Below are 26,050 nucleotides of genomic sequence, written 5' to 3'. Positions count from 1 at the left end.
CTGATTCATCACTTTTCCCACTACTCAATTAGACATCACTTTCAAACATGGGTGCTTCCTTCTACAAACTAACTCTACCTTCACTGCTTGGGATTAAAGGCGTGTACCGCTTAAGTTTTTCTTTACCTGAAACTTGCTCTGTGCCAGGCTGGCCTTGAACCCAGCACTGCTTGCCTCTGTCTCCTGTGTTAAAGGCATGTTTGTATTCCAGATGGAATCACACAGACCTAGAAGGTTTTTGGATGTGATCTCTTGCCAGAGCAGCCATGTTCTAAATTAAAATTCCTCTCCACTAATAGTTAACTGTCTTGCTCAACCATCATCAGAGAGGCGTCCTCTTGCTGTAGATGGGAACACAGAGACCCACCACTGAGCAATGTGCAGAGTGAGAGACCTTGGAACAGTCAGTCCTAAATGGGATATATTCATTGAACCCCTCCCCTCAGGGCTCAGGGAACTGTGCTGAAGAGGAAGTGGGGATTTTTGTTCTGAGGCTCCCAACAGAGAAGACCACTCAGACCTAGTCTAAGACCTGATTGAAACTGAGTCAGATGGTGGCTACAGCTCGGTATTTGGTATTCGGTATTTGGGGTCCAAGTGTAGTCAAGAACCTTTTTTAGGGTCCATGTTCAAACAAGAAAACCACATCCTGGCTGGAGAGCCCCAGGGTTCCTTTCCCACTACTGTAAGCTAAGCAGATAGTTACAAAAGCCATACGCAGCTAGCAAAAATAGGTCAGACCAGTCGTTACCAAGAGGCCCATATCCTTGAGATGTTTTTAAGCCCCACTGACAGTTACTGACACTTTTCTCAGCAAGACAAAATTCATCCAAGGTACCAAATGGAGTCACCATAGTCCACTTACAAGCCCTTGTCAAAATATGGGCCAGAGGTGAGGGACGAGTCCAAGAAGACATTGCTTCTCAGACACAGAAGGACTGAAGCACAAATAAACGGACAGACTGTGATACACAGTGAGGTTGTGCATGGATTCAAACCAGATGGAGTCCTGTGCTGAGACAGGAAAGTGGACAAGTGCTCCCACTTCTAACCTAGAAACTACTTGCAATTAATATTTGCTGTAGTTTTCTACAGCGGAGTCTCATTGGGTGTTAACTACACTTCATGGTAGGCCCCATGCCCAAAACCAACACAAAGTTATTTTTTCTTTTTTTAAAAATAAGTTTTATTTACTTATTGTTATGTATACAGTGCTCTGCCTGCATGTACACCTGCAGGCCAGAAGAGGGCACCAGATCACATTATAGATGTCTGTAAGCTGCCATGTGGTTGCTGGGAATTGAACTTAGGACCTCCTGGAGAGCAGCCAGTGCTCTTAACCTCTGGGCCATCTCTCCAGCCCTCAAAGTTATTTTTATAGACTTTTTGTTGGTCTTATATTGCTTTGTTTGGGAATCTTTTTTTTCTTATTGGTCTCTGATTGTATTTTTTAAATTTAAATTTTATTAATTTAATCAGATTACAATTCAATTGTTATCCCATCACTTGTATCCTCCTTTTCCTCCCTCCCTCCTGCTTTTACCATACTCCCCTCCCCTAGGTCTAAGACCGAGGGGGACCTCCTCCCCCACTATATGGTCATAGGCTATCAAGTCTCATCTTGGTAGCCTGCTTATTTTTTCTTTGAGTGCCATCAGGCCTCCCCACCAAGGGAAGGTGGTCAAATATGGAGCACCAGAATTCATGTCAAAGTCAGTCCCCGCTCTCCACATAACTGTGGAGAACATTCTGACCATTGCCAAGATCAAAATAGGGGTTAAATGTTTACTACCTATATTGACTTTGGTTAGTGCAATAGTTTGAGCAGACCCCCTAGGCTCTGATCCACCTGTCACGATGTTCTTCTTGTAGGTTTCTAGGACCCTCTGGGTCCTTCTATTTCTTCATCTCCTATATTTCTCTTACCTGTAGTCTCAGTAGGATGTCCTCACATCTATCCCAATCTCCTGGTAAGTGAAGACTTTTGTGGGACACGCCTTTTGGACTAGTGCCCAATTATAAGTGAGTATGTACCACATGAGTCTTTCTGCTTCTGGGTTAGGTTACTCAGTATGATCACTTCTAATCCCATCCATTTGTCCACAAATTTCGGGATTTCCTTGTTTTTAATAGCTGAGTAGTATTCCATAGTGTAAATGTACCACAGTTTCTTTATCCGTTTTTCTACTGAGGGACATTTAGGCTGTTTCCAGGTTCTGGCTATTATGAATAAGGCTGCTATGAACATGCTTGAGCATATGTCTTTGTTATGTGCTGGGGCATCTTCTGGGTATATTCCAAGGAGTGGAATAGCTGGGTCTTGAGGAAGCCCTATTCCCAGTTTTCTGAGATAGCACCAGATAGACTTCCAAAGTGGTTGTACTAGTTTGCATTCCCACCAGCAATGAAGGAGTATTCCTCTCTCCCCACATCCTCGCCAGCATGTGGTGTCACTTAAATTTTTTATCTTAGTCATTTTGATGGGTGTAAGATGGAATCTCAGAGTCGTTTTGATTTGCATTTCTCTGATGACTAAAGACGTTGAGCATTCTTTAACTGTTTCTTAGCCATTTGATATTCCTCTGTTGAGAATTTTCTGTTTGGTTCTGAGCCCCATTTCTCAATTGGGTTATTTAGTTTGGTGGTGTTTAATTTCTTGAGTTCTTTATATAGTTTGGATATTAGACCTTTGTCAGATGTACGGTTGGTGAAGATCATTTCCCAGTCTGTAGGCTGTTACTTTGTTCTGTTGACAGTGTCTCCTGCCTTACAGAAGCTTCTCAGCCTCATGAGGTCCCATTTATTAATTGTTGACCTTAAGGTCTGCGCTGTTGGTGTTTCTGATTGTATTTTTGGTTGCTATTTTTGTGGAGGATATTGTTTGTTTGCTTGTGTTTTCAGGTTCTTGCTCAATTGTTTTTTAAAGAGAGAGAAAATGTGTGGAGTTGGGCCAGAGGGGAGAGGAGAAAGTGTGATCAGAATATATCATACACAAAGGTTTTCTAAAAATAAAAATATAACCATCACACAAGATATTTTTTAAAGAACTACCATCTGTAAAGTAGTGTGGGGCTGCTGCTAATTTTGAAGTCAAAATTGAGACAAAGTTTTAGTTTCCTTGGTGAGTGCAAGACCATTCAGACTTATATTTATGTAGAAGTTTAGTCATTCAACCTAAGCTTGAAGTGACTCATAGCACTCTGTTCTTTGTCACTTTTGAATTTTCCCTTATTATACTCTATGCTATTTGTATTTTTCTCTTGACCAATCTTGCTCAGGAATTGTTTTCTGACTTTTCAAAACCAAAAGTTTATACTTTTATATTTTCTTCTTTATTAAATTCTTCTCTTTCTCATCACTTACCTTCTACATGATTTATTGTAGCATGTAATTAAGTGAATTTTCAATTCAAATTAAATTAAATTTCACTTAAAACTTCACTTCACTCACTTATTTTTAGCAGTTACTTTTCATAATAGTATTTAAGCAGTGAGTTGCACTCTGAACTATTTTTATGGAATCCTGCATGTTCTGATACGCAGAATTATGTTAGCATTCAGTTCTAAGTGTTTCTTTTTAACATCCTGCTAAAGTAACTTTCCAATTACTCTTGTGTTGTTGATCTGTACTTTAAACTCTTTAAACATATTAGACTTTTTGTTGACTGCCCCCTCCAATTTGATTGTGGTAATTCAAGCACATAATAGTGTCGAAGCATTCTGCAGTGTTCACCCTCATGTGCACTGCCCACATTTCACCTTTAGCATCTATGTGCTGGCTTTAGTATATACATTCACTTATCTATCAATAGTTTTAACCCTGCATTTATTTATGGTTTTAAAAAAATGTTTTTAATTAAAATAAGTAGCCCACTTCAGCCTTGCATCCAGACATGCCCAGCTACCCTCACTCAAACCCCTCACATACCCTCCATTGTCAAGTCAATAGCCACTTTGCTTTTGATTATATTTTTACATATACACAAATACACCTGCTGCATCTGTTTTTGTTGTTTGTGTGTATATGGTTATGGTTTCAGCTGTGCATCAGAAAGCCAATAAGGGGGACACATCTCCTCTAATTCTCCTCCCAGCAGCCCACAGTGGCTTGCAGTTCTTTGTGGAGGGATGGAATCCTCAAACGTTTCCCTTTCCATATTAACATATCCATTGATGCTGCCGTCGTCCTGGTCTTGTTTATACAGCCCTTTCTATGAGAGATTGTTTGCAGAAGACTTCTTGGTGTTTTGGCTCTAACCGTCTTCTTGCTCCCTCCGTCCCAGTGTTTCCTGAGCCGTAGATTCAGGAGCTGGGATATGTATGTATCCACTGGAGCTGAACTACTCACAGTCATTGATACCTGTATCGTGTCCAGTTGTGGTTTTCTGTCATGGTCTCCATTTGCTGTAAAAAGAAAAGTTCCTTTGATGAAGGTTGCCACATCCTTGAGTTGCTTTTCTTCCTGTTGGCATAAGGATAAGAACTGAATGTAGTTGGGAATTATCCGGCCGAGAAAGTGGCTGTGGTAGATTCTTTCCTAAGATGCATAATCTCACGAGTCCCAAGAAGTTGGCTAGGATTCTAGTACCAGATGACTAGGTTAGGGTGTCTATTGCTGTGACTATACACCATGGCCAAGGCAACTTTTATGAAAGAAAACATTTAATTAGGGGCTTGCTTACCGTTTCAGATGCTTAGACCCTTATCATCATGGCGTGGTGGGATCATGACAGCACACATGGCACTGAAGAAGAAGCTGAGAGAGACGGGGCACTTTTGACATCCTTTCCCTGGTGACACACTTCCTTCAACAAGCCCACACCTTCTAATCCTTCCCAAATAGTGCCACTCCCTGGTGACTAAGCATTCAAATATATGAGCCTATTGGGCTGTTCTTCTTCAAACCAGCACAGCAGGCATGAGTGAATGGATGCTTATCTAGGGCCTTAATGCCTATGGACACTTTACAGTACCAAAGCAGAAAGGGAAACCTCAACCCAGCTACAAACCCTTTGATCTCCAAGAGTGATCTGCCTGCAAGAGCAGTACTGGCACAAAGCTATGGGAGTAACCAGTCAATATCTGATTTGAGTTCAGGCCTACTCCATGAGATGAAAGTCTTACCCAATGCTGCTTGGGTGGCCAAGAACCCGACGCTAGATAGGCAGGGACCTAGGAGAAAATAAAATAATACTGTTTTACTAAAGGAACGTGGCTATCAAATGCCTCCTAACAACATTTGACTACACTCATATATCAGTGCCTTGTTCAACCATCATCAAAGAACTTTCCTCCTGTAGCAGATGGGACAAATACAGAGACTCACAGACAGATAATACACAGAGCTTGAGAGGTCTTGGAACACTTAGCTCTAAAAAGAATATCTCCATCAAACCCCTCTCCTCAGGGCTCAGGAGGAAGAGGAGGTAACAAGGTGTAAGAGCCAGTGGGGTTGGAGAACATGAAGGAATCAAGGCCCTCTAGATAAAACAGGACTGTCACACATATGAACTCACAGAGACTGAGGCAGCATGCATAGGGCTGGCATGGGTCTGCACCAGGAGAAATCCTAACACTGAAAAGAGAAATGGACACACACCCTCATTCCTAACACAGGAGCTCTCTCCAACTGATAGCCACTTTCAAATAAAAATTTAGTTTTCTCCAAGTGTGTTTCCCTCCAGAAACAAACCACATGGATAGGTCTCATGCTCAGCAGCAGACAGCCAACAGAAAACAAACTCAGTGGCATCTTTGGAGGGTCCTTGTTTCATATTGTTAAGCCAGGACATTTTTGTTTGGTTGTTTCTTCTTCTTCTTGTTGTTTAACCTTATAGGTCCTTGATGTATGTATTATGGCTTCCAGTTTTATTTTTTAATGGGATTCTTGTGTGTTTGAAGTGTCTCTGTGTCTATATGAGTTTTTTGAGCTTTTTCTGGGGCTCTTCCTCTTGTTTGGTTGTTTTGTCACAGTCTCATTTGTTTGGTTTTGATTATTTGTATAGTATTGTATCTTATTATTCTTTAGATGCCTGTTTGTTTTTTAATGAAATACAGAAGGGTGTGGCTACCAATGGGAGGAGCTGGGAAGGAATTGGAAGGAATAGGGGGAGGGGAACCATAATCAGAATATAGTGTCTGAAAAAAATCTATTTTTAAAAAAGGGGGGAAAGGAAACAAAACTGGGGAGGAACTTATGCAGGTCAGGAACCTGGGGGGGGGATCTAATGCAGAGGCCACAGAGGAATGCTGCTCACTGGCTTTTTCTTCCTGGCTTGCTCAGCCTCTTTTCTTATAAAATCCAGAACCACCTGCTCAGGGATGGCAGTACCCACAATGCAGTTGGTTTCCCCCACCTCCAAGAATCACTAAGTAAGAAAATGCCTTAGGCAGGTGTGATGGTGCATGTCTTTAATCCCAGCACTCAGGCAGGCAGAGGAAGGCAGATTGATATGAGTTTGGGGCCAGCCTGGTGTACAAAGTGAGTCCAGGACAGGCAAGGCTACACAGAGAAACTATGTCTCAAAATAAAAGAAAAGAAAAGAAAGAGAGAAAGAAAGAAAAAGAAAAGAAAAGAAATTCAAATAGTTTAAGTGTGTGACTATAGAAGATCACAGATCCGGAAATTGTTTGCCCAAGGTGAGACAGATTATTTTAGGAGATGGGCTGTCACAACAGACACTCCTTTCTGGGATGACTGATAAGGGTCTATCAAGGGCAGTTGTAATCTCATAGAAATTCTGTTTTTACAATCAAGGCACTCATCAGGAGGCCTGTGGCAGACCAAAGGACAGACATCACCAAAGTCCACCTTAGTAAACCAGTTGGTTTTACTGGGGTTGCTTAACAGACTATGGATGAGGGGTTACTTACAGAAGCAGAAATTATTCAAAGGCTGCATTAACAAAGCCCACCCCAGCTTGGAGGACAGCTCACAAAATTTCAGAACCCAGAGCACACTGCACAGACTACAGGCAGCTCAGCAGGTTGGAGTGAGTCCTTTCCCAGGATTTCAGTTGATCTAAACATCTGCCAGTTGGTTTCTTCTTCTTCTGGGCAGTTGGCTTGCTCTGAGTCTTCTCTGAAGCCTGGAGTATCTGAGAGTGACTTTCTGCAACCTTTATTGTTTATTCTTGGATGGGAAGGGCCTAGTGAATCTGATTAGTTTTAAGGAACCTAACCTTTTTTTTTTTTAACCTTCTGGCCTAAGCAGTTTCCTGCAAAATGGAATGTTTCAATCTAGGGGGAAACTGCTATGTGACATCAGCTCGCTATGGCTCTGAGAAAGAATTACCCATGTTAATGTAAGGAGTGGTAACTATGAACACATTCCTTCATGGTCAGTGGTCAGTGATGCTCCTGCACTAACAGGATGAGTGTCCTGCATTGTGTGTGTGGGGAAATGTTTGCTGATATGATAGATGGGAAAAGCCACAGTGAGCAAGGTACCATGGGTAGGACTGAGTCAGTACGAGCATTGTTGGGCTCCATGGAGGCAAGGCGAGCCACTCAGTGTTGGCCTCAGTGAGGCAGATGAAGAAGGAAGGATTAGCTGGATGCTCTTGCTGGATGCTCAGTCCAGTGAGGACACGGTACCAAGGCTAGCACAGTTCACGAATAGGAAGCCATAACAGGAGTGAAATACATAGGAGCAGAAGATTATTTATGAGTCAGACAAACACTTGCACTGCAGCTTGTGATTTTGTAACACACTTACTCTCCTGATTGATGTCTTTGTTAATGTTTTCCTTAGCTTCCAGCAAATACAAATTTGTGGATGAGTCAGGTACGGTGGACACACCTATAATCCCAGCACCACAGGGGCTGAGAGGACCTGGAGTTAAAGGCCAACCTAAACTGCACACGAAGGTTCTATCTACAGAAGAACACAACACAAAAAACAAGATAAACACAAAAAACAAATCCACAACCAGAACCACAGAGAGCGTCTGGGGAGGCAGCCTAGACCCAGAGGGAGAAACAAGGGCTTTTTCTGGAGAGCAATCTCCTGAGAGGGAGCCCAGGATTTTGGCAATATGGACAGGCCAGCCTCCCAGCCCAATGCAATTGAGACAGGCAGAAGAGGCACACAGTGGGTATCCCTGCATAGGATGGCAAGCTTTGGATATTCCAGTGATGCTGTAAAATAAGTAGGGCTCTGGAGCCTTCCATTCATGATGTGAGCTTGTCTTTTTACTTTTCATGAGGGATTGTGGTCCAGATCTGATGCCTACCACCTCGGAGCTGTGGACTGAGCCTAGCGATGTAACTTTGGGTTGATGTAGGTGTGTTAAGCTATCAATACATTTGTCTTCAGAGATCATAACTAAATGGAGTCCCAGGAGTTCTTCATGTCCAAACTGCTGCATGAGGTAGGATCAAATACAAAGGTAACAAATTGGTCCCCAGTGACTGACACCTGGCATTGAATAGTCCCATGTGCACCAGCCCCTAAGCAGCTCAGGGACTTTAACCAGTGGGACTCTAGTATACCACAATCAAAGGGTAAAACCTGACTATCCCATCCTCCTAAACAAGGAAGGCCCAAGGACATCTTCAGATCAATTCCCTTTAGTTCACACGAGAAGGCAGCCACCAAAGTATTCTAAGTGCTGTTCTCCTAAGATGTAGCCCAGACAGGCCTGCTTGACTCCGTGATGAATCTTCATACTCCCCTGATCTAGAGTGATGACCAGCAGGAGCTCCTACATTAGTACATGCATTGTCAGTCCTTTAAAGCACTGGTGTGTTATAGAAAAGGCGATGTTGCTGTGTGTTCTGCAGGAGCCCATCGAATGTCCTCAGAACTTGCTTGCACAGAGGCTCTATGACCAGCTCCTCCTAGTTTTTACTCTTCCTTGTTTGGGGTTGAGTAGGACACAACTCTACTGTTGCCTCGGAAACAAAAACCAAAAAATGTAGTCCACCGTGCCTTCTGATCGACAGGAGTCAAAGCCCCCTGTATTCCATGCTGTCATTCCTGAGATGGAGTGGGTCAGCCTGCTTCAATGGGCAGAGGACAGGCCAGATGCAGGGCTGCCCAGCTCACTCAAGTTCTTGGTCCCGTAGCCCCTTCCAGCTGTTAATGACCTTCACTGAGTGTGGCCAGGACACCAGCCCTAGAAGCACATGTTTTCCCACAGGTAGAATACAGAGTCCACATGAGGTGCATGGGCAGTTGTTGGGTCCTTGGCCACACTGCCATGTCTCACTGCTGGGCTGTCTAGCTGTCCTGCTCTGTGGATGACCTCTGTTCCAAGTCATAGAACAGATGAGCATCCTTTTCTCATTAACCGATTAGCCCCAAGTTTGAGGCTTAAATGCTAGAAACATGGTGACTTATTTTTAGACCATGAGATATCCTAAACCAGTATTATAGAAGCCATTGATTACCTATTTTATAGCTTGGTATATTGCCTTTATGGAAAAATGACTAGAAAGAGCAGATGTAGTTGAAGCTCGTACCACATGTTAATGTACTCTAGGAATTGCTCAAATCTTGAGTCCTGCTGAAATTGCTGCGTTTGTTGTTCTGTTAAGTTGATGATCATTTGGTTTCTGAGTGAAATTTGGATTAATATTAGCCCCTTTGTTTTTGTTTTTTGTTTGTTTGTTTTGTAACGACTGATTTAGAACAGTTACTTTCTGTACTGTTCTGTGACTGCAAGAGATGACTTATGAGCTCACTGTGGGGTCTCCTGGCTTATTCAAGGATGCCAAGCTGCTGCTCAGAGCTCATGTGCCTTGCCATCCATACCCAAGGCCACAGAACATGGTGGAGCCGAAGTCTGGTTTGCTGTTGCTAACCTCCACCTCCACAGATTTTAAACACTCTGTCCTCATGTGGGACTTTGGAAACTCTACTGAAAAAAGATTCATCCTCCCAGGGTCAACCTCAAAGGTGATATACTACATTGACTGGTACCACAGCGCAATGAGAGTGGCCCATGATTTCTCTCCATGCAATGATGATCCAGCCAGTGTTGGTTTATTGATAGGACCATGCCAGACCAAGGTGATGTAGTAGGGTAAGGTAAACCCATAGACTATGCTGAGGAATAGTTTGCTAACACAAAATACATCTTCCCACAGGCATCAAGTGTACATGGCTCTCAGCCAAGCTGTCTTGAGGGCATCCTTAGGGTAAAAATCACCATAGAGGTCATTGTCCCAGAGCTGTGAGTATGACCTCAGGCACCTGTGTTCTCCATGCCTTAGGGTCCTGGTGCCTCAGCTTAGGGATTATGGCCCACAGGGACTCCTGTTTACTTCAGTGTGGGTAATTGCTCTCTGAGAACCACTCCCTCTCTGTCTCAGTGTCCACCCCAAGGGGCAGACCCCACTTTAAGGTCAACAGCAAACAATAGAGACACAGAGCTCTAAATTTGTGGCCACACTGCATGTTCTCCATGACATGCAGACATCTTGGGCTTAGACAGGCAGTGAGGGACAACTTCTTCCATGTGAGTTACTTCTTCTCTACACTCGTCCTGCTTTTGGTCATCTACCTTCTCCTCTCACTCCTCTCTCTCTCCCTCCCTCCCTCCCTCCATCCCTCTCTGTCTCTCTCCCTCCCTCCCTCTCTCTCTCCTCTCTCTCTGTCTCTTCTCTCCCCTCTCTCTCTTCTCTCTCCCTCTCTCTCCTCTCTCTTTCTCTCCTCTTTCTCCCTCTCTCTCTCCTCTCTCTCTCTCTCCATTTCTCTCTCTCTCTCTCTCTCTCTCTCTCTCTGTCTCTCTCTCTCTCTCTCTCTCTCTCTCTCTCTCTCTCTCTCTCTCTCTCCTTTCTCTCTGTCTGTCTGTCTCTATCTCTTTTTCTTTTTGCAGGTGGGGTGATTCTCAAAACAGATTTCATTTTTGCCCTGACCTACTTTAGTATATAAAAGCAGGGGGAAAACCCAACTGCTTGCAGAATCCCCTTGCTACGTTAGTTTCAGTGGCTTCTGCAGGTCTGCTTTGTGACCTATCTTGGCTGTTGATCAGTATGAACAGATATCCTGCCCTGTGGCTTGGCTGAGGCTGACCTGGTTCTCTGAGAGAGGGGCATGCTGGTTTTCATTGACTCTGGTGCAGAGCTCAGGACTCCGAGCCACCTTGGCCCAAAGATCTATAGCCAGACAGGTAGTGGGGCTGAGGTTCAGATAGAGGGGACTTGGAGGTTCAATATAGAAGTCTTACATGCAGTTTGAAGTCTATCTGCAAGGAATGCTGACAGGCCAGCTTTTGCCTTTGTGGGGACAAGTATGGATCCAGCTTGGCTCTCCAGTGGGTGGTGGGAGCAGCATAGCAAAAGCTCTGTCCCTACTCTCAAGCTCACCTGTAGGAGAAAGGCTTTGATGTGCTCATTCACAGGGGGCACAGTTAGGCTTCCTTGTTCAGCAAATGCCCTGGAATGAGTTCTTTGGCTTCATGTATGCAACATCCCACTCATAGAATCTCTAGGATGGGCCTAGGAATGCTCACTCCCGTGGAGACACTTAGACAGAGTAGAGCTTTTTCACTGCACGCTTCTTAGCCTGAGAGACCCATATGCTAAGAGTACTGCGTGATTAGAGACAGGTCAGTGTACAAGGTGTAGGAAGGCAGGCTTGAAGCTGGGAAGGAGTGACAGCCTAGACGTTTGGGGCTTGGCTTTAAGCTAAGTCCACACCTTTCATGCTGTGTTTCCAGTGCTGGCACAGCCTGACACCTTCTCTGGTGGGCACAAGCCTCCACCAGGCCTGGGGGAGTGGGTGATACTTGTCTACCTCACTGTGTTTATCATCCACAAGGGAGTGACTTAGGGTGGTAGTGGAGAAATAGACAGATGTAGTGTTCACAGAAGAGCTAAGACCAGTTCATCCCCCAAGAGTCATGTCGATCTCTACCAACCACGTGCCATGCTGTAACTGCTCCATGCTTTAACTCCCTCCAGACCGCCTAGCATGCTCCTCAGAGCTGTTTTACATCCTGCCTCTGAGAAGCCTGGCCCACCCCTTGATAAGGCTGGTCCTTTCTAGGTTCAAAAGATCTGTGCTGGGGAACAGATTGTCCATTGGTATGCCTTAGCAGGCTGGCATGCATCATTATAGGAGCTCCAGGTCACATGGTATCACAGGCCACGATCAATATCAAAGCGAACAGAAGCTACTGAGGGATACAGCTCACCCCAAGCAAGTGAGTTCTGGGTCTACTGTGTGTAGAGTAGAGAGTTTATGCTCAGACTATCAGAGTGTTGAGAGATGATGTCATCATTTCTACAGCAATGGCACCCATGACAAGCGCTCCTAGTTACAGCTGGCTGAACCCCTGTGAGATGATGGCTGCCCTACACCCTGTGTCTCCCTGACGATACCCATCTGTGTCACAATAACTCCCAGTGACCCACTCTCAAATGGCAACGAACAACTACACAGCTGTGGTAGAGTTTGTCCTGCAGGGATTCTCTGGGGATCCTGGGCTCCAGACTCTCTTCTTGGTCTTTTTCTTCCTTCTTTACATCCTGGCTCTTGCAGGAAACACCCTCATCATCATGGCCATCAGCCTCAACCCAAGTCTTCACAACCCCATGTACTTCTTCCTTGCAAACCTGGCCCTGTTGGACATCGTCTGCACATCCACTGTCCTTCCCAAGCTGCTTGAGGGTCTGCTGGGTAAGGGCAGCCACATCTCTTACAAGGGTTGCATGACTCAGCTCTTCTTTCTGACCTGGTTTCTGGGAGCTGAACTTCTGTTGCTCACTGCCATGGCCTATGACCGCTATGTGGCCATCTGCCGCCCACTGCACTACAGCATGCTGATGAGCTGGCCTGTCTGTGTCCTGCTTGCCGGCAGTGTGTGGGTGATCAGTGCAGCCAGCACATCTGTACACACTGGCCTGATGGCAAGGCTCACTTTCTGTGGGCCCAACCAAATCAGTCACTTTTTATGTGAAGTCCCAACACTGCTACTTCTGTCTTGCAGCCCAACCACCCTCAATAACATCATGATCGTCATCGCAGATGTTTATTTTGGTGTAATCAACTTCCTGTTCACCATGGTATCGTACAGCTTCATCATTGCCAGCATCCTGCGCATCCGCTCAGCGGAGGGCAAGAGGCGTGCCTTCTCCACCTGCTCTGCCCACCTTGTGGTGGTCACCTTGTATTACTCCACTGTCATCTATACCTATGTGCAGCCTGGCTCTGGATCCTCCTTGGAGAATGGCAAGGTTGTTGCCTTATTGTATACAGCAGTCAGCCCTACCCTGAACCCTCTCATTTACTCTCTGAGGAACAAGGATGTCAAAGTGGCCCTCAGGAAGATGTTTCCCTGTGCCTGTTGAAGAGACAGAAGGCACCAGTGTGACTTGATCCAGCTGTTGGTGAAGTAGTTGGACGAATGACTGAGAATCTGACATCGTCGCAAAATCCAGGGAGGTAATTTATGTCACAAGTGTACATATTGTGTGCCTTCCTTGGAGGAGCCACTGGCCATTTCCCTTTGTCAGTGTGGGTAACCGGGTTTGGGGCAGGCTGTGTGTCTATAGCCTGGTGTAAATGTTTCTGATATAAGGATTTTTGGTTTCCTGTGTTGGAGAAAATAACCCAGCCCATGATATTGTTTAACTCTTTTTAGTATGTACCTGAGAATTGTCTGATGGCGGCACCGTGTTCTCCACACCACTGAGAATAGGGAACATGCAATCTGCCTCCCAGACCCTGATGCCCAGGAAAGTGTGAGTTGACTCATCTAGTCCTCTTCAGCCAGGAAGCTTTACCATCATGGCAGAGGATGCCAGCCTTTTCTTGGTTTGGGCAGAAGCATCTGCTGTGTAACTAGGAGTTCATTCTAGCTCTGGCTTCTTCTTTTCTTCACACAATTTCCTCTAGGCTATGGTAAATTATATTATTTGGTACAGTTCATAGCAACATCCAAATACACAGTTGCCTCTGTGCCTCTTCTCTTCTGGATCTATTGGTGTAGCAGGTTTTTGAAGTCCTTGATTTCTTTGTTAACCTCTTGTTCTAAAGCTCTTGTTAGGGTCTATTGATTTGACCAAATGTTTGTTTGCCATTACATTTTTTTTTTAATCACCTCAAGGTCTGCTCATAATCCTGGGCAGCCTCCATGAATGACCAAATACCTCCCCTCAGTTTTTCCTACACTATTTATTTTGTGCTTGTGTGTATGTGCACATGCATGCATGTCCTCACACCTGTGAATGTGTTTGTGTTTATGTAGAGATCAGAGATCAGCTTACAGGAACCAGCTCGTTCCTTCTACCAAGTGGGTTCTTAGAATCAAACTCTGGATATCAGGCTTGGCAGCAAGTGCTCTTAACTGCTGAGCCATCTCACTGGGTTTGAGATTTGTCTTATACCCCATTTCCAAGATTTTGATAGCACAGTGCCTTACAGAAAGAACTCAAGCATAGTGAATTGGACAGGATTTAGCAGACAACTGTGTACTTGTCACCAGTGCTGTGCTGTTGAATTCTTGCTCTGTATGCATTTCCTATTTTTTTATCCATGTGTCTATATATTTTACTCATTTAAAAACAAGTTGCACACATCAATTCACTCTTCTTCAATTCCTTTCATGTGCATATTAGAGGCAATGATCTGTTTGTACGGTTTGCTGGCATACGGCTCTCAAGGCAAAATTTTCAGACAGTGAAATGAGTGGGTTCGAGCATCATTTACTGAGTTTTGGCAAACACACACAGCTATGTAACATGAGCCTTGGTGGAGAGTGGAAAGTGCAGCCTTCAAGCTAGGGTTTTTCACCCAGGGATGCTCACCTGTCAGGCCTGAGGTCATCACTGTCCTTCCTGGCAGTCATCACTGTTTTGGTCTGTCAGCTATGGGTCAGTTTTGTGTGTTACACAACTTTGTACAAGTAGAATTCCACAGCATGCATTCGTTTGCATGTGTCCTCTTTCATAGCACAGTGGATTTTTAATTTTTTCAGTTTTGTCCTGAAATAGTAATTCCATCATCTTTCTTTTATAGAGTAAAACACAGAATGTAGTTTCAGAGTAGACAGAAAGATTTACTCTGAAATGCACAGTTGATGGAGTGCTAACCTTTATATAATTTCTGATTGTTTTCTTCTTGTTGTATGCAGTGTATTGTATTTATGTGTGAAAATAAAAAAACTGTTTAATTTTGATTTATTAATTTTATGTGCATGAACGTTTGGCCTGCGTGTATGAATATGAACTCATGTCTGGTGGTCGGGAGGTCAGAAGAGGATGTTGGATTCTCCAGAATGGGGTTATAGATGGTTGTAAGCCACCATGTGTGGGTGTGGGAATAGAATTCAGGTCATCTGAAAAAGCAGTAAGTGCTCTTAAAAGCTGAGCCATCTCTCCAGCCTCACAGCAGTATTTAACAGAGTCATTCCTGTTCTCATGTGTAACCTGTACGTCTCTCTTTTCTACTTCTGGTAAACATGGATTCTATGACTATAACACAGTCATTATGCTGCTTCCATAAATAACTGTCTTCTTCCACAGTTTTCTTTCTTCTGGTAAGTGACTTTAAACAGCATTGCAAGGGCTTCAGGGTGATTTACATGCTGAGTTTTGTAACCAAGTTTTCACCCTGGTTTTACCATCCCAGAAAGAGTGGATGGGATTTCTAATTGCTTTTTTTTTTATCACCACCTATATCCACTGATAGAAAAGAGACTCAGAATTTGAAGCCTAATCATTTCTAACTCTGCATAGCTCCCAAGAGTCTCCCTGCCGCTCTTGGAGTGATGCTGGCTTTGAGGATGGTCTGCATTGTGTTTCTTGACTGAAGAGGCACTGCCCTGCAAACCGCCCCCTGACTACAACTTTAGACATCTGCTCTGCTTCATGTTCATTAACACACTTTTGCTTTCTTATTTGATGTGTTACATAGGAAGACATAACTTAATTTATAAATATTTGGGTATTTCCCAGCTGGCTCTGCTGTAGACTGCAGGGAATCATGGAGTTGGCTGGTCTGGGTGCCTTAGTGGTTGTGTTGTAAGCTTTTCAGGTTAGAGTCTGTGGTTCCTGTGCCACAATATGCCTTTTGGTTCCCAAGAAACCAAGGCACTCCCTTGACCAGTGAAACATTCAGGCCACCTACCATGTCTCTGTGTTCTTTGGGAGCCAGTGAAGCATCTAGAAACTCGAGAAGACAATTAGTCTTAGATGTTAGTCTTGTATACCCTGTGTAGCTTGCAAACATCATTGTATCCTGGCAAACACAATAGAATTCTTCCTGGCCACTGTCATTATACTGTCTTTCATATGAGGATATAAAGAGTCTGATTGCTTGTAAACTTGCCTCAGCCTCAGTCTTGCTGAGACCCCTCTATCCTGGCCAGGTTTCATGTCTCACAGACTATATCAGGAGACTCTAGCTCAATAAGCATGGACACTTACAGTTGACTGAAATTCTGCAGCATACTTTATTTCACTTATACCTTTAAAAAACTTGTTGAGACTTGTTTTATGGCCTAAGTGGGGTAAAAGTCCAGAAGGATCTCAAAAATCCCGTGTACCCTGCTGTGATTGGGTGATTGGGGCTTCTGCACCACGAGGTCCCACTGATCTGGAGGTCATTAGGGCCTGTGATGTCTGTCTTCTTGTTTTCTTACCGAGAGGACTGAAATATCCCACCGTAACAAGCTAGTTCACTTTGTCTTGTAGTTATATGAGGTTTTCTTCATGTGATTAAAAGTGTTGTTGCTTAGGTGTTTTAGTTAGTTAGTTTGTTTTGTCACACTGACTGTTTCTAACTCTATTTTACACTCCCCCCTTTCTTCTTTATTCATGCTACTAATTTCTGGTCTGAGATCGACAGTATCTGATTTTAAAAGTTACTTGTTCCAGCTTTCATTTGACTATTTGGTGTGGTATAATTTTTTGGCCTAATTTATCCAGATATCTTAAGTATATATTTTTGTAGGCAACATGTAATCTAGTTATGTTTTATTCTGCAACCTGAAGAAATATGCAGTGGTTAATTTAGATATTCTGACTGTTTGTAAATATTTCCCCTTCATTTTTGAAAGGTAATTTTCCTGTGTATAGAAATCTGAGTGACATTTTTTTCTTTCAGTGCTCAGTGCTCAAAAGTTGTTGCTCTTTTTCTAGTTAGCAATTGTCAAAATAAAAAATCTTACTTTTTATTTGTTCTTCTGCATATGACATGTAATGTAATGTTCTCTCTCTTTTTAAATTTTTTATTGATTCGTTGTGAATTTTACATCATGTATCCCAATCCAATTCATCTCGACATCCCAGAACCCTGACAACCTCCAAAATAAAATAAAATAAAATAAAAATAAACAAGACGAAACAACTCTCCATGGAAGCAGCAACCTGTCATAGTGTGTCATACAGTATACCCCTTTGTCCAAACATCTTTACTTGCAAATGTTCCTGTCAGTGAGTCAGTGGTCTGGTTCAAGGCCTCTGGCTTCTGTTACACCATCAATACTCTGTCCTCACTGTGACTCGTCTGGGATATCCCATTGTTGCCCTGTGCCATGGATCTGTAGGACCAGTCCCTTCACATGCTCCAGAAGTTTATGTATGGGGTAGATGCTGGGGTGGACCAACTCAGAGGCCTGGATCTGGATGGAACTGTGTTGGTCACCCCACCAGATCTCTGGCACTCACACCACCAGGTCAGCTCTCCAGGATCCCACTGCCTAACCAAATGTTGGCCACCAAAGTGTGGTGCCATGTCTCCTGCTCTCATGACCATCTGGACGGCTTTCTTGGCTGCCAGAGGTGGCGAGAGGCCAGGGGTTAGGAGTGCATCTCTCCCTCGCCCATACCACTGCACAGCAGATGAGAGGCAGGGTAAGCTTTCCCACATTCATGGCCTCCAGGCCTGCTCACCTGCAGCCCTGTCACCAGAGCCAGATCTACTGTACTTCTCAGGGGAGGGGTGTGTGTGTGTGTGTGTGTGTGTGTGTGTGTGTGTGTGTGTGTGTGTGTGTGTGTCCTGATGGTTGCAGCCAGTGGTAGGTGTGGCCAGCTCTGCACAGCCCTTGGACATCATAATGGTCCCAGGCAGCAGCCCAGATCAAGGACATCTGCATGGCCTTTGGTGGTGACATGGGTCATGGACATTGATGCAGAGCCCTGCTGCTGAGTGGCCATGGGCCCAGACATGGAATTCACCATGGTCTCTGGTGGAAGGGCAGGCTGCTCACACTGGGCTCCCTCTCTTCCTGGTGCTCAAGCTGTTCTGCTCTTCTTTCTCTCCCAGCTCCACACCACACACTTGTAAACTGGAGTGGCTCCTGCTGTGGGCAGGCGATGTAATAATCTTATGTCAAGCAGCTATTTGACTGTGGCGTTGTTCAGTATAGTAGGTTCTCCCACACTGAGTAGTAAGCAGGGCTGACCCTCTTTAGCTTCTGAGCCCAGACGAGTGTGAATGCACTGAGGGCCGTGTGGCGATAGACAGAACCACCAAGAAAGTGGCTGGAGTTGGTTTCCGATCCACAGTCCAAGCAAAGCCTGCTGTAGTAAAAATGAAATCTACCTCTGGGTGGAGCCATGCCCTTGTTGCTACAGGAGGTGTGTTTTACCAGGACAGTCTGCTAAAGCATATCTCCTTATTCTAAATACTCGAGGGGCTGACAGACCAAAGAAAGATTCTGTCAAGTCAAGCTTGGGGAATAAGCTTTTTATGGGCAACTGCATTAATCCCACCCTTGGCCTTCACATTTATAAGATTTTATATAAATAATCAGGGAAGACTAGTGATTGGATTCTCAGGAGAGCAGCACCTTGTGACCTTTCTTCTCCACCAACCCCATCACCATTACCAAAGATCTAGCTATATGCTGTATTGCTCTGTTTATTTCATTGCTGTGACTGTAAACCAACCTCTCCTATTGGCCATCCAAGACACTGTGCTTCAGGATGGCAGTGGGTGTGTCAAGCTATAGGACAGGAGGCCATCTCATTGGATTAGGTGAGCGCTTTATTCAAGAGGCAAAGTATATTCTGGATAAATAATATGTTCCCACAGAGGCTATTGTGAGTGTTGGGTGCTATTATTCTTCAAGTCCTAAAGTGTATGAAAGGCTTGATGCCTCTGGAGGCACAGCAATGTGCTCATTTTATACACTGGCTAAATGATTAAAGGGCAAGAGAGAAGTGATAATGGAAATTGTGGGGAGTCTGGGTGGAACCAACATATAATATTGGGAAAGTTGGGGCCCCTTATGTTAACTTAAGAAATAACCCACTTGAAAGTGCAAATTATTACAGCTAATAGGAAAAGTCTCAGGTTGAGGCGAGCTGTAAATGTGTAGCTTTCAGAGCGAGAGAACAGAGAGGGGAAGGTGGGATGGGGACAATTCTCTCTGAAATAAAACAAGCAAGGAAGCACGCAAGCAAGCAAGCAAGCAAACAGCCATGGAGGTCAGCCACATGGCTAGGGGGCTTGCTTTGGAAAAAAAGTAAGAAGGCCTAAAGTGTTAGGGAATTAAAAAATAAATCTAGGGCAAGCAAGCAGTGCCTCTTGCAACTGCCTTGGAGGAAAAGAATGAAAATAAAAGGCAGGGGTGAAAAATGTGCATATGAAAATCAGCCCGAAGTTCTGTCACATGGCAGCAGATAGTCACAAGGTGAGAGGCATAGCGAGAGGAGAGAGAGAGAGAGAGAGAGAGAGAGAGAGAGAGAGAGAGAGAGAGGGAGGGAGGGAGGGAGGGAGAGAGAGAGAGAGAGAGAGAGAGAGAGAGAGAGAGAGAGAGAGAGAGAGAGAGAGATTAAGGAAGCCTAAACTTGTTAGGGAGTCTAAAGGCATACTTATGCTCTGTCCAGCTCTGGAATGAAAAAAAAAAAAAGACAGAAGAAAAGAAAAAGGAATAGTTCTAGCCTTCTGAGTCAGGACACAGAAAGGTTGGCAGAACCAGACAAGCCTTATGGTAGCTCCTATGGACTGCACTAAGGGGAGAAGAATCCTAGGAAGGAAAAGCATATTATTTTAAGATGACCCCTCCATTCTAAGGGTGACATCCCACACCCCACAGCCCAGCCAGGCCCCACACTTCTTGCCCAACTGGATCAACACTCAAGGGAGGCAACAAGGGCATGGCTCCACCCAGAGGTAGATTTCATTTTCACTGCAGCAGGCTATGTTTGGACTGTGGATTTGAAGCCAATTCCAGTCACCTTCTAGGTGGTGATGGTGCATCCTGGGCACAGAGGGCGGAGGAGAAGAAAGCAGGCTGAGTTTTGATTCCTCTCCTCAGACTGATTAGAGCTAACTCTGAACATTTCACCTCCTGTCTTCTCTCTCCTTAATATTGCCATGCCATGAAAGGCCAGCGCCTAACTCATTTCCCTTAAATAGAATGGACAGAGAAAGAAAAGGCTGTGACTTGAATACCAAAACTTCCCCATGGGCTTATTCACTGGGGCCTTGTTACCAGCTTGTGTGAAGTGATCAGGTCCTCATACTGCGTCTCTGTCTCAGCATATAGTGACATGGCACTGGCAGTTGAAGTCCTAGCCTTGACTGCAGATATAGGAGGAAGCCAAGTATTTAGAAGGCCTGACTAAAAGCTCTTGCACCACTAATGCAGCCAGACTCTCCCATACTGTGCTGGCCATGCCTCATGTTGTTTTGAAGAGTAGAGAGGGCCCTAGTGAGGCAAACTTATCACTCACTGTTCCTTGAGGTTGGTTTGGGACCTAGTTCACAACTGTGCCCACCAAAATGTGACCGTACGGTTGGTTGGAACCACAGGCAGGAATCGCGTGCACTAGGGCACAGGAGTCAATGTGTGCACGTCAGTAATTGTTGGTAGTGTGGGAAATGTGGAGCAGGCAGAAGCAGGGAAGGGGTAGAGGAAGACAGTGAACTAATACACCAGCCCTTACTTGTTTAGCAACTCAGTGAGATGTGATTGTGCCTCTGAGTACAAGAAGACAATTATGGTATGAATCTGATTACTGCGGCAAGGTGAGTTTGTGTCAATGTCCAGCTCTGACCTGGAGAGGTGCCATGGCCAGAGCTCAGGTGTCAGACAAGGCCTGGAGTTTGCCATGACCATAGAAGAACCAGCTAGCCATGTTGCATCATCAAATGGTTTGGGTCCCTGGGGAGCCACAGCGGTCATGTGACCTGTGGATAGGACAGCCTGCTGGAGCCAGGGCAGCACTAGTCCAGCACCATTTGCCGAGGGCAATGACTTCAGGTCTGGTGAGAGATGTTATTGTGTTTAGTGAGGTTTGTTATTGTTCACAGGGTGAGGAAAGTGGACATGAGAGCTGAATTCTGACAGCCACACCAGCCTGCAGACATTATCCACTTGGAGGAGAAGACACTGTGTGCTGACCAGTGACAGTCTGTGCCAGAGGGCAGCAATCAGGGTTGGGAAAAGTGCCCCGGCCTTGGCCTCCCCAGTGCTTATATCTGGAATGAGGGACTCTTGGAGGTTGGAAGAAATTGTGGTCTGGGGAGCTAATTGGCTCAAGGCACAAACGTCACCCCGATCTGCCTCAGTGGTCCCTGTGCCCTCTGTGGTCACTGGTGATGTTGGTAAACAGCAAGTCCCTGGGTAGTAGGGCAGAGAACCAGCCCTTGGGTCACCAGCCTGAGAGGCTTGGTCACCTCCCCAGCCAGTCCTGCTCAAGAAGCCAGTGTGGTTCTGCCTAATTGGTCCCTCTGGGCCTGGTTTCTCCCTGTCTGGTTTCTCCCTGGTTTCACTTGTCTCTTCTATAATAGAGGATGTAGAGCCCCTGGTCCTCACACAGATCCCAATGGCCCTTCTGTACTTAGAGGGGTCTTACACACTCTTTAAAATGTTTTTTAATTTAATCTGGTTCCAATGAAGTGTGTGTGTGTGTGTGTGTGTGTGTGTGTGTGTGTGTGTGTGTGTGTGTGATGCCGAGAAGGACATTTATGGAGAGAACATCTGGGAAGATTCTTCCATAGACTCATCATGTGAGTTTTGTGTTGCTCGTGCATGCACATATGTTTGAATATTAATGACAATGTTTTGGTAATAGGTTTGGGTTATTGCATTTTACTATGTGACCCACATTGATGGGGCAACTTAAGCTGTCATTTTCAAGAAAGTTCTGAAAGCATCAGTCAAAAAATGGACTACTTGGGCAAATCATAGCACAATGACTCTCTCTTTCACCTCTGTCTGACACCCCCATCTCCTCTTTGTGTGTTTCTCTGACTCTATCTTCCTTTTCTGTTTTTCTTGCCTATTGGTATTTCTATATCTTTTCCCATCTCTGCCTTTTATATCTGTCTTTATATTTGCCCCCTCTCCTTTCTCTCTCTCTGTGCACATGTGCACGAGTGTGTGTGTGTGGGGACAGAGACAGAGACACAGAGAGAACTATTATATTTACCTCTGTCTCTCCTTATCTTTGCCACATTGGCTTTCTGTCTCCTTGCTTATCTCTCTTTCTACCTCTCTGTCTTTCTATCCTCACTTCTTTCTTTTCTTGTACCCTTTCTCAGATCTCACGTTGAAGCGTATTGTATCTCCTGTGCCGGGAAGCACACTCCACTGGTGATGGAGCCTGCTACCTTATGGCCATCTATACAGGGACACAGCCTTGCAATATTCAGATAAGTTCATCCACCTTCCAGACATTGTCTGAGGTAGATATGAGAGTTGAGGGCTAAGCCCAAACCAGGACATTGCTTGTTAATAAGGGTGTCTGTATACAAGTGCACAAAGCTAGCAATCGTCTCTAAAAAGTGAATATTATCTAGTGAACTACTTGCAAATGTAAACTTTGAGTGTCAGTACTCTAATTTAAGCAATAGTTTATCAGAGCTTGCACTGTCTGATCTTACCTCACCCCTTGGAAGTTGACACTTATGCAACCGAGTACATTCTGCTGAAGGTTTTCTGAATTCAGCTGCAGAGTTTTAACCCGGGGCAGGTATGTGACTATAAGGGAACAGGGGCGAGACAGGGCTCTGTCATGCCTGGTGCCCTACTTGAGTGTCCTACTTTAAAACCTTTGATCCCCAGCAGGTGAGTGCACCTGTCACCTGTGGGGAGCTTGCCTGATGCTATTTTATATGCCCAGGCGAGAGACATTTTACCGTCCTCTTTATTGCTTGCCTGTTCTTATGTAAGGATCTGAGCTCTTGAATAGGAAGTAACTATATCTTTCTCATACTGCCCGGACAGACTGATTTCCACCTCAAGGAGTAGCCCTGCTTCTGATCCATGACGTCTGGAGAAAGGTCTCTCCCAATGGAGACAGACATGGCTCTCTAAGGTTTCTGAGTGACCACGTTGCTATCCCAGAAGCCCTACATCTAGAACAATACCTGCAGCACTGGGCGGCACAGAGTTCTGTTCTGACCCCACAAAGCCCTAAGAGGTGGCTCTAAGGTGGGCCTCACCACATCCGGGTTGGGTCCATAGCAGAAGCTGGAACTGGAGCATGTCTTTCCTCTTCAGACGCTTTCTGCCTCTGGACCCTGAGGCCTCCCAAGCTCTGTGATGAACGGGACACTGGTCACTGAGTTCCTCATCCTGGGATTTTCAGAAATGCCTCACCTGAGGTTACCGCTTCTCCTCAGCTTCCTCTGCCTCTACACAGCTGCAATCTCAGGAAACCTGCTCATTATGGTGACAATCAGTGCCAGCCCCGCCCTACATACCCCCATGTACTTCTTCCTGGTCAACTTAGCCATGGTGGACATCCTCTGCACCTCCACCATCCTACCCAAGCTACTGGACAGCATGGTGGCAGGGAGGGCCATCTCTTATGGGGGCTGCATGGCCCAGCTCTTCTTCTTCACGTGGTCACTGGGGGCAGAACTTCTGCTCTTCTCAGCTATGGCCTATGACCGCTTTGTGGCCATCTGCTGCCCCCTGCACTACAGTGCCTGGATGGGCCCCAGGGTGTGTGCATTCCTGGCTGGCCTTGTCTGGGCCATCAGCCTCACTAACACCAGTGTGCACACAGGCTTGATGCTACGTCTACCATTCTGCGGCTCCAATGTGATAGAGCATTTCTTCTGTGAGATTCCTCCACTGTTGAAGCTCTCCTGTGCTCCAACGCAATTGAACGAAGCCATGGCCTTTGCGGCAGATGTGTTCCTGGCTGTAGGGAACTTCTCTGTGACCATCCTCTCGTATGGCTTTATTGTGGCCAGCATCCTGAGGATCCGCTCTGCTGAGGGCAAGCGACGTGCCTTTTCCACCTGCTCCGCACACCTCATCGTGGTTTCCATGTACTACTCCACTGTCATCTACACCTACATCCGCCCTGCATCCAGCTACTCACTGAACAGGGACAAGGTGGTGTCCATCATCTACACCTCCGTGGCACCCACCCTCAACCCCCTCATCTACACTCTGAGGAACAAGGACGTCAAAGCTGCGCTTAGGAAACTACTGTCCTGCTGCTGAGCCTCTGCCAGCACAAGGGCCTTCACCTTTGCTGTCCTGGTGGGATCACAGGTTTGGTAGAAGTCTTGGCTTCTTTTTCTGATGACACTTTGCTGATCCACAAGGGACAACTTTTTGACTGCTTCACTTCAGGAAGGAGAAGCCCTGAGGCTTGCACTTAATACTGTGCAGGGTCATGGGTAATCTTCAAGGCTGAGAACCTCAGTGGTTAAATGAATCCCCCAAAATGTCAACTGTGGATGGGGCCCATTCCCAGCCCTCTCTGTTTGCATCAGTCACACAAGCCAGGGGCTCTGGGTAGACATTGCTTTGTGCCTGCGCTCACTTTTTACTCCCAAAGGCTACTCAGCATCGCTTGTGGCTGGTATGTAGTTAGGTGATCTGGGGGTATAAAGAGGTCTGGGGGCTTAAGGCAATTGGTCTTTCTTGGAGGTGAACTATCTGAAAAACGTGATTTCCTCCCACTTTTTAGTATGCTCCTGAAAGAAAATTTTTGGGAAGTCTCCTGCCATGCTGTAGCATCCTGTGTCAGTGTGTGATAAGGCCTGCCATTGCCTTCCATCCTGTCCAATGTGAGCCACCAAAGCTTGTCAGCAGCTTCCATGTAAAAACTGGCTCTCACCCAGGAGGCTGTTGGCAGCAGTTTGCTAGGGGCATGAGGTTTCTTGGAGCCAGGGCCTTATAAGTGCCACCGTGAAGTACTGTAGCAGAGCTGCTGTGTGCTTGGGAGCCTATTGGCTTGGAGGATGTGGCTGGGAATGGAGCTGTGAGAGAGGACATCGCTGTTTGGAATATTCAGAAACCTTTAATGCCTTATTCAGACTCCTGACTTCCTGTCTGGGTTGTCTCAAGTTCATAAGCTGAACTCTGGGGTCTCATTGACCTCTTCCTCCTCCTGATTGACTTGTGTTCCACTTAATATTGGTTTTTTTTTGTCTCCTTTCAATACTTGTTGAATTAAATAATTATTTTATTTTTGAAAATTTATTGTAAATTTTATATATGTGTGTAGTATCTTTATAATTTCCCCTTCCTCCTTTCAACCTTTTCTCTGCTCCCTTCCTCGCAACCTCATGGACTCTTTTTCTCTATTAGTGTCGTTTTCACATATATATGAATAAATATGCAAATAAATCCCACTAAGTTCATTTATAGTTACTCATATTTATATGCGTTTAGAGCTAACCACTTGGCATTGGATAACCAACTAAGGGCCTAGTCTATAGGAGAGACCGATTCCCCCTCTCGACAGTCACTAACTGCCTTTGGTTCCTCAGATCTCCACCATCCACATTAGCATGCCACCTGCTGTCGCCGTTCAGGTCTTGTTGAAGTCGTCATGTTATTCAGTTTCATGGATAAAGCTGCCCTGTCATATGTAGAAGACACAATATTGCAGCAGCCATCTTGGTCCTCTGGGTCCTAATTTTGCCTGCCACTCCTTGTTCCCTGATGGTCCCTGGGAGTTGGATGTGAAGGTAGTGTGGTAGGCAACTCATATCAGTTTTTCTCTGCACTTTGGCCAGTTGTGGTGACTTTCTGTACTGGTCTCTTTGTCTGCTTCAACAAGGAGCTTCTTTGATGTGGGACAAGAGCTACACCTATCTGTGGGCGTGAGGCTAAGCATGAGGGCCACACTTAGAGATTTATATTGGTTTGGAGAAGTAGCAGTGGTAGGATCTCCTC

The 26,050-nt window shown here is 45.2% G+C and overlaps 2 protein-coding genes across 2 annotated transcripts; both read left to right on the top strand.

Moving 5' to 3' along the window:
* Positions 1-12,368: 12,368 nt before the first annotated feature.
* Positions 12,369-23,352, top strand: LOC311592576 (olfactory receptor 13A1-like; the record flags this gene model as incomplete). Its single annotated transcript, XM_084773163.1, has 2 exons — positions 12,369-13,392; positions 23,132-23,352. The coding sequence occupies one exon, from the start codon at positions 12,369-12,371 to the stop codon at positions 13,296-13,298; it is 930 nt and encodes a 309-aa protein (XP_084629289.1). The 3' UTR covers positions 13,299-13,392; positions 23,132-23,352.
* LOC311592579 (olfactory receptor 13G1-like) lies at positions 23,350-25,329 on the top strand. The gene has a single exon (XM_084773169.1). It carries the CDS (start codon positions 23,450-23,452, stop codon positions 24,362-24,364), a length of 915 nt encoding a protein of 304 aa, XP_084629295.1. The 5' UTR covers positions 23,350-23,449; the 3' UTR covers positions 24,365-25,329.
* Positions 25,330-26,050: the final 721 nt, after the last annotated feature.

Source organism: Acomys minous, assembly GCF_964271855.1.
Source record: "Acomys minous genome assembly, chromosome: 2".
Classification (NCBI taxonomy): Eukaryota; Metazoa; Chordata; class Mammalia; order Rodentia; family Muridae; genus Acomys; species Acomys minous.
This window is presented reverse-complemented; position numbering and strand designations above follow the sequence as displayed.

Excerpts from the sequence above, each read along its gene's own strand:
- LOC311592579 (XM_084773169.1), top strand. The coding sequence starts at position 23,450 with ATGAACGGGACACTGGTCACTGAGTTCCTCATCCTGGGATTTTCAGAA.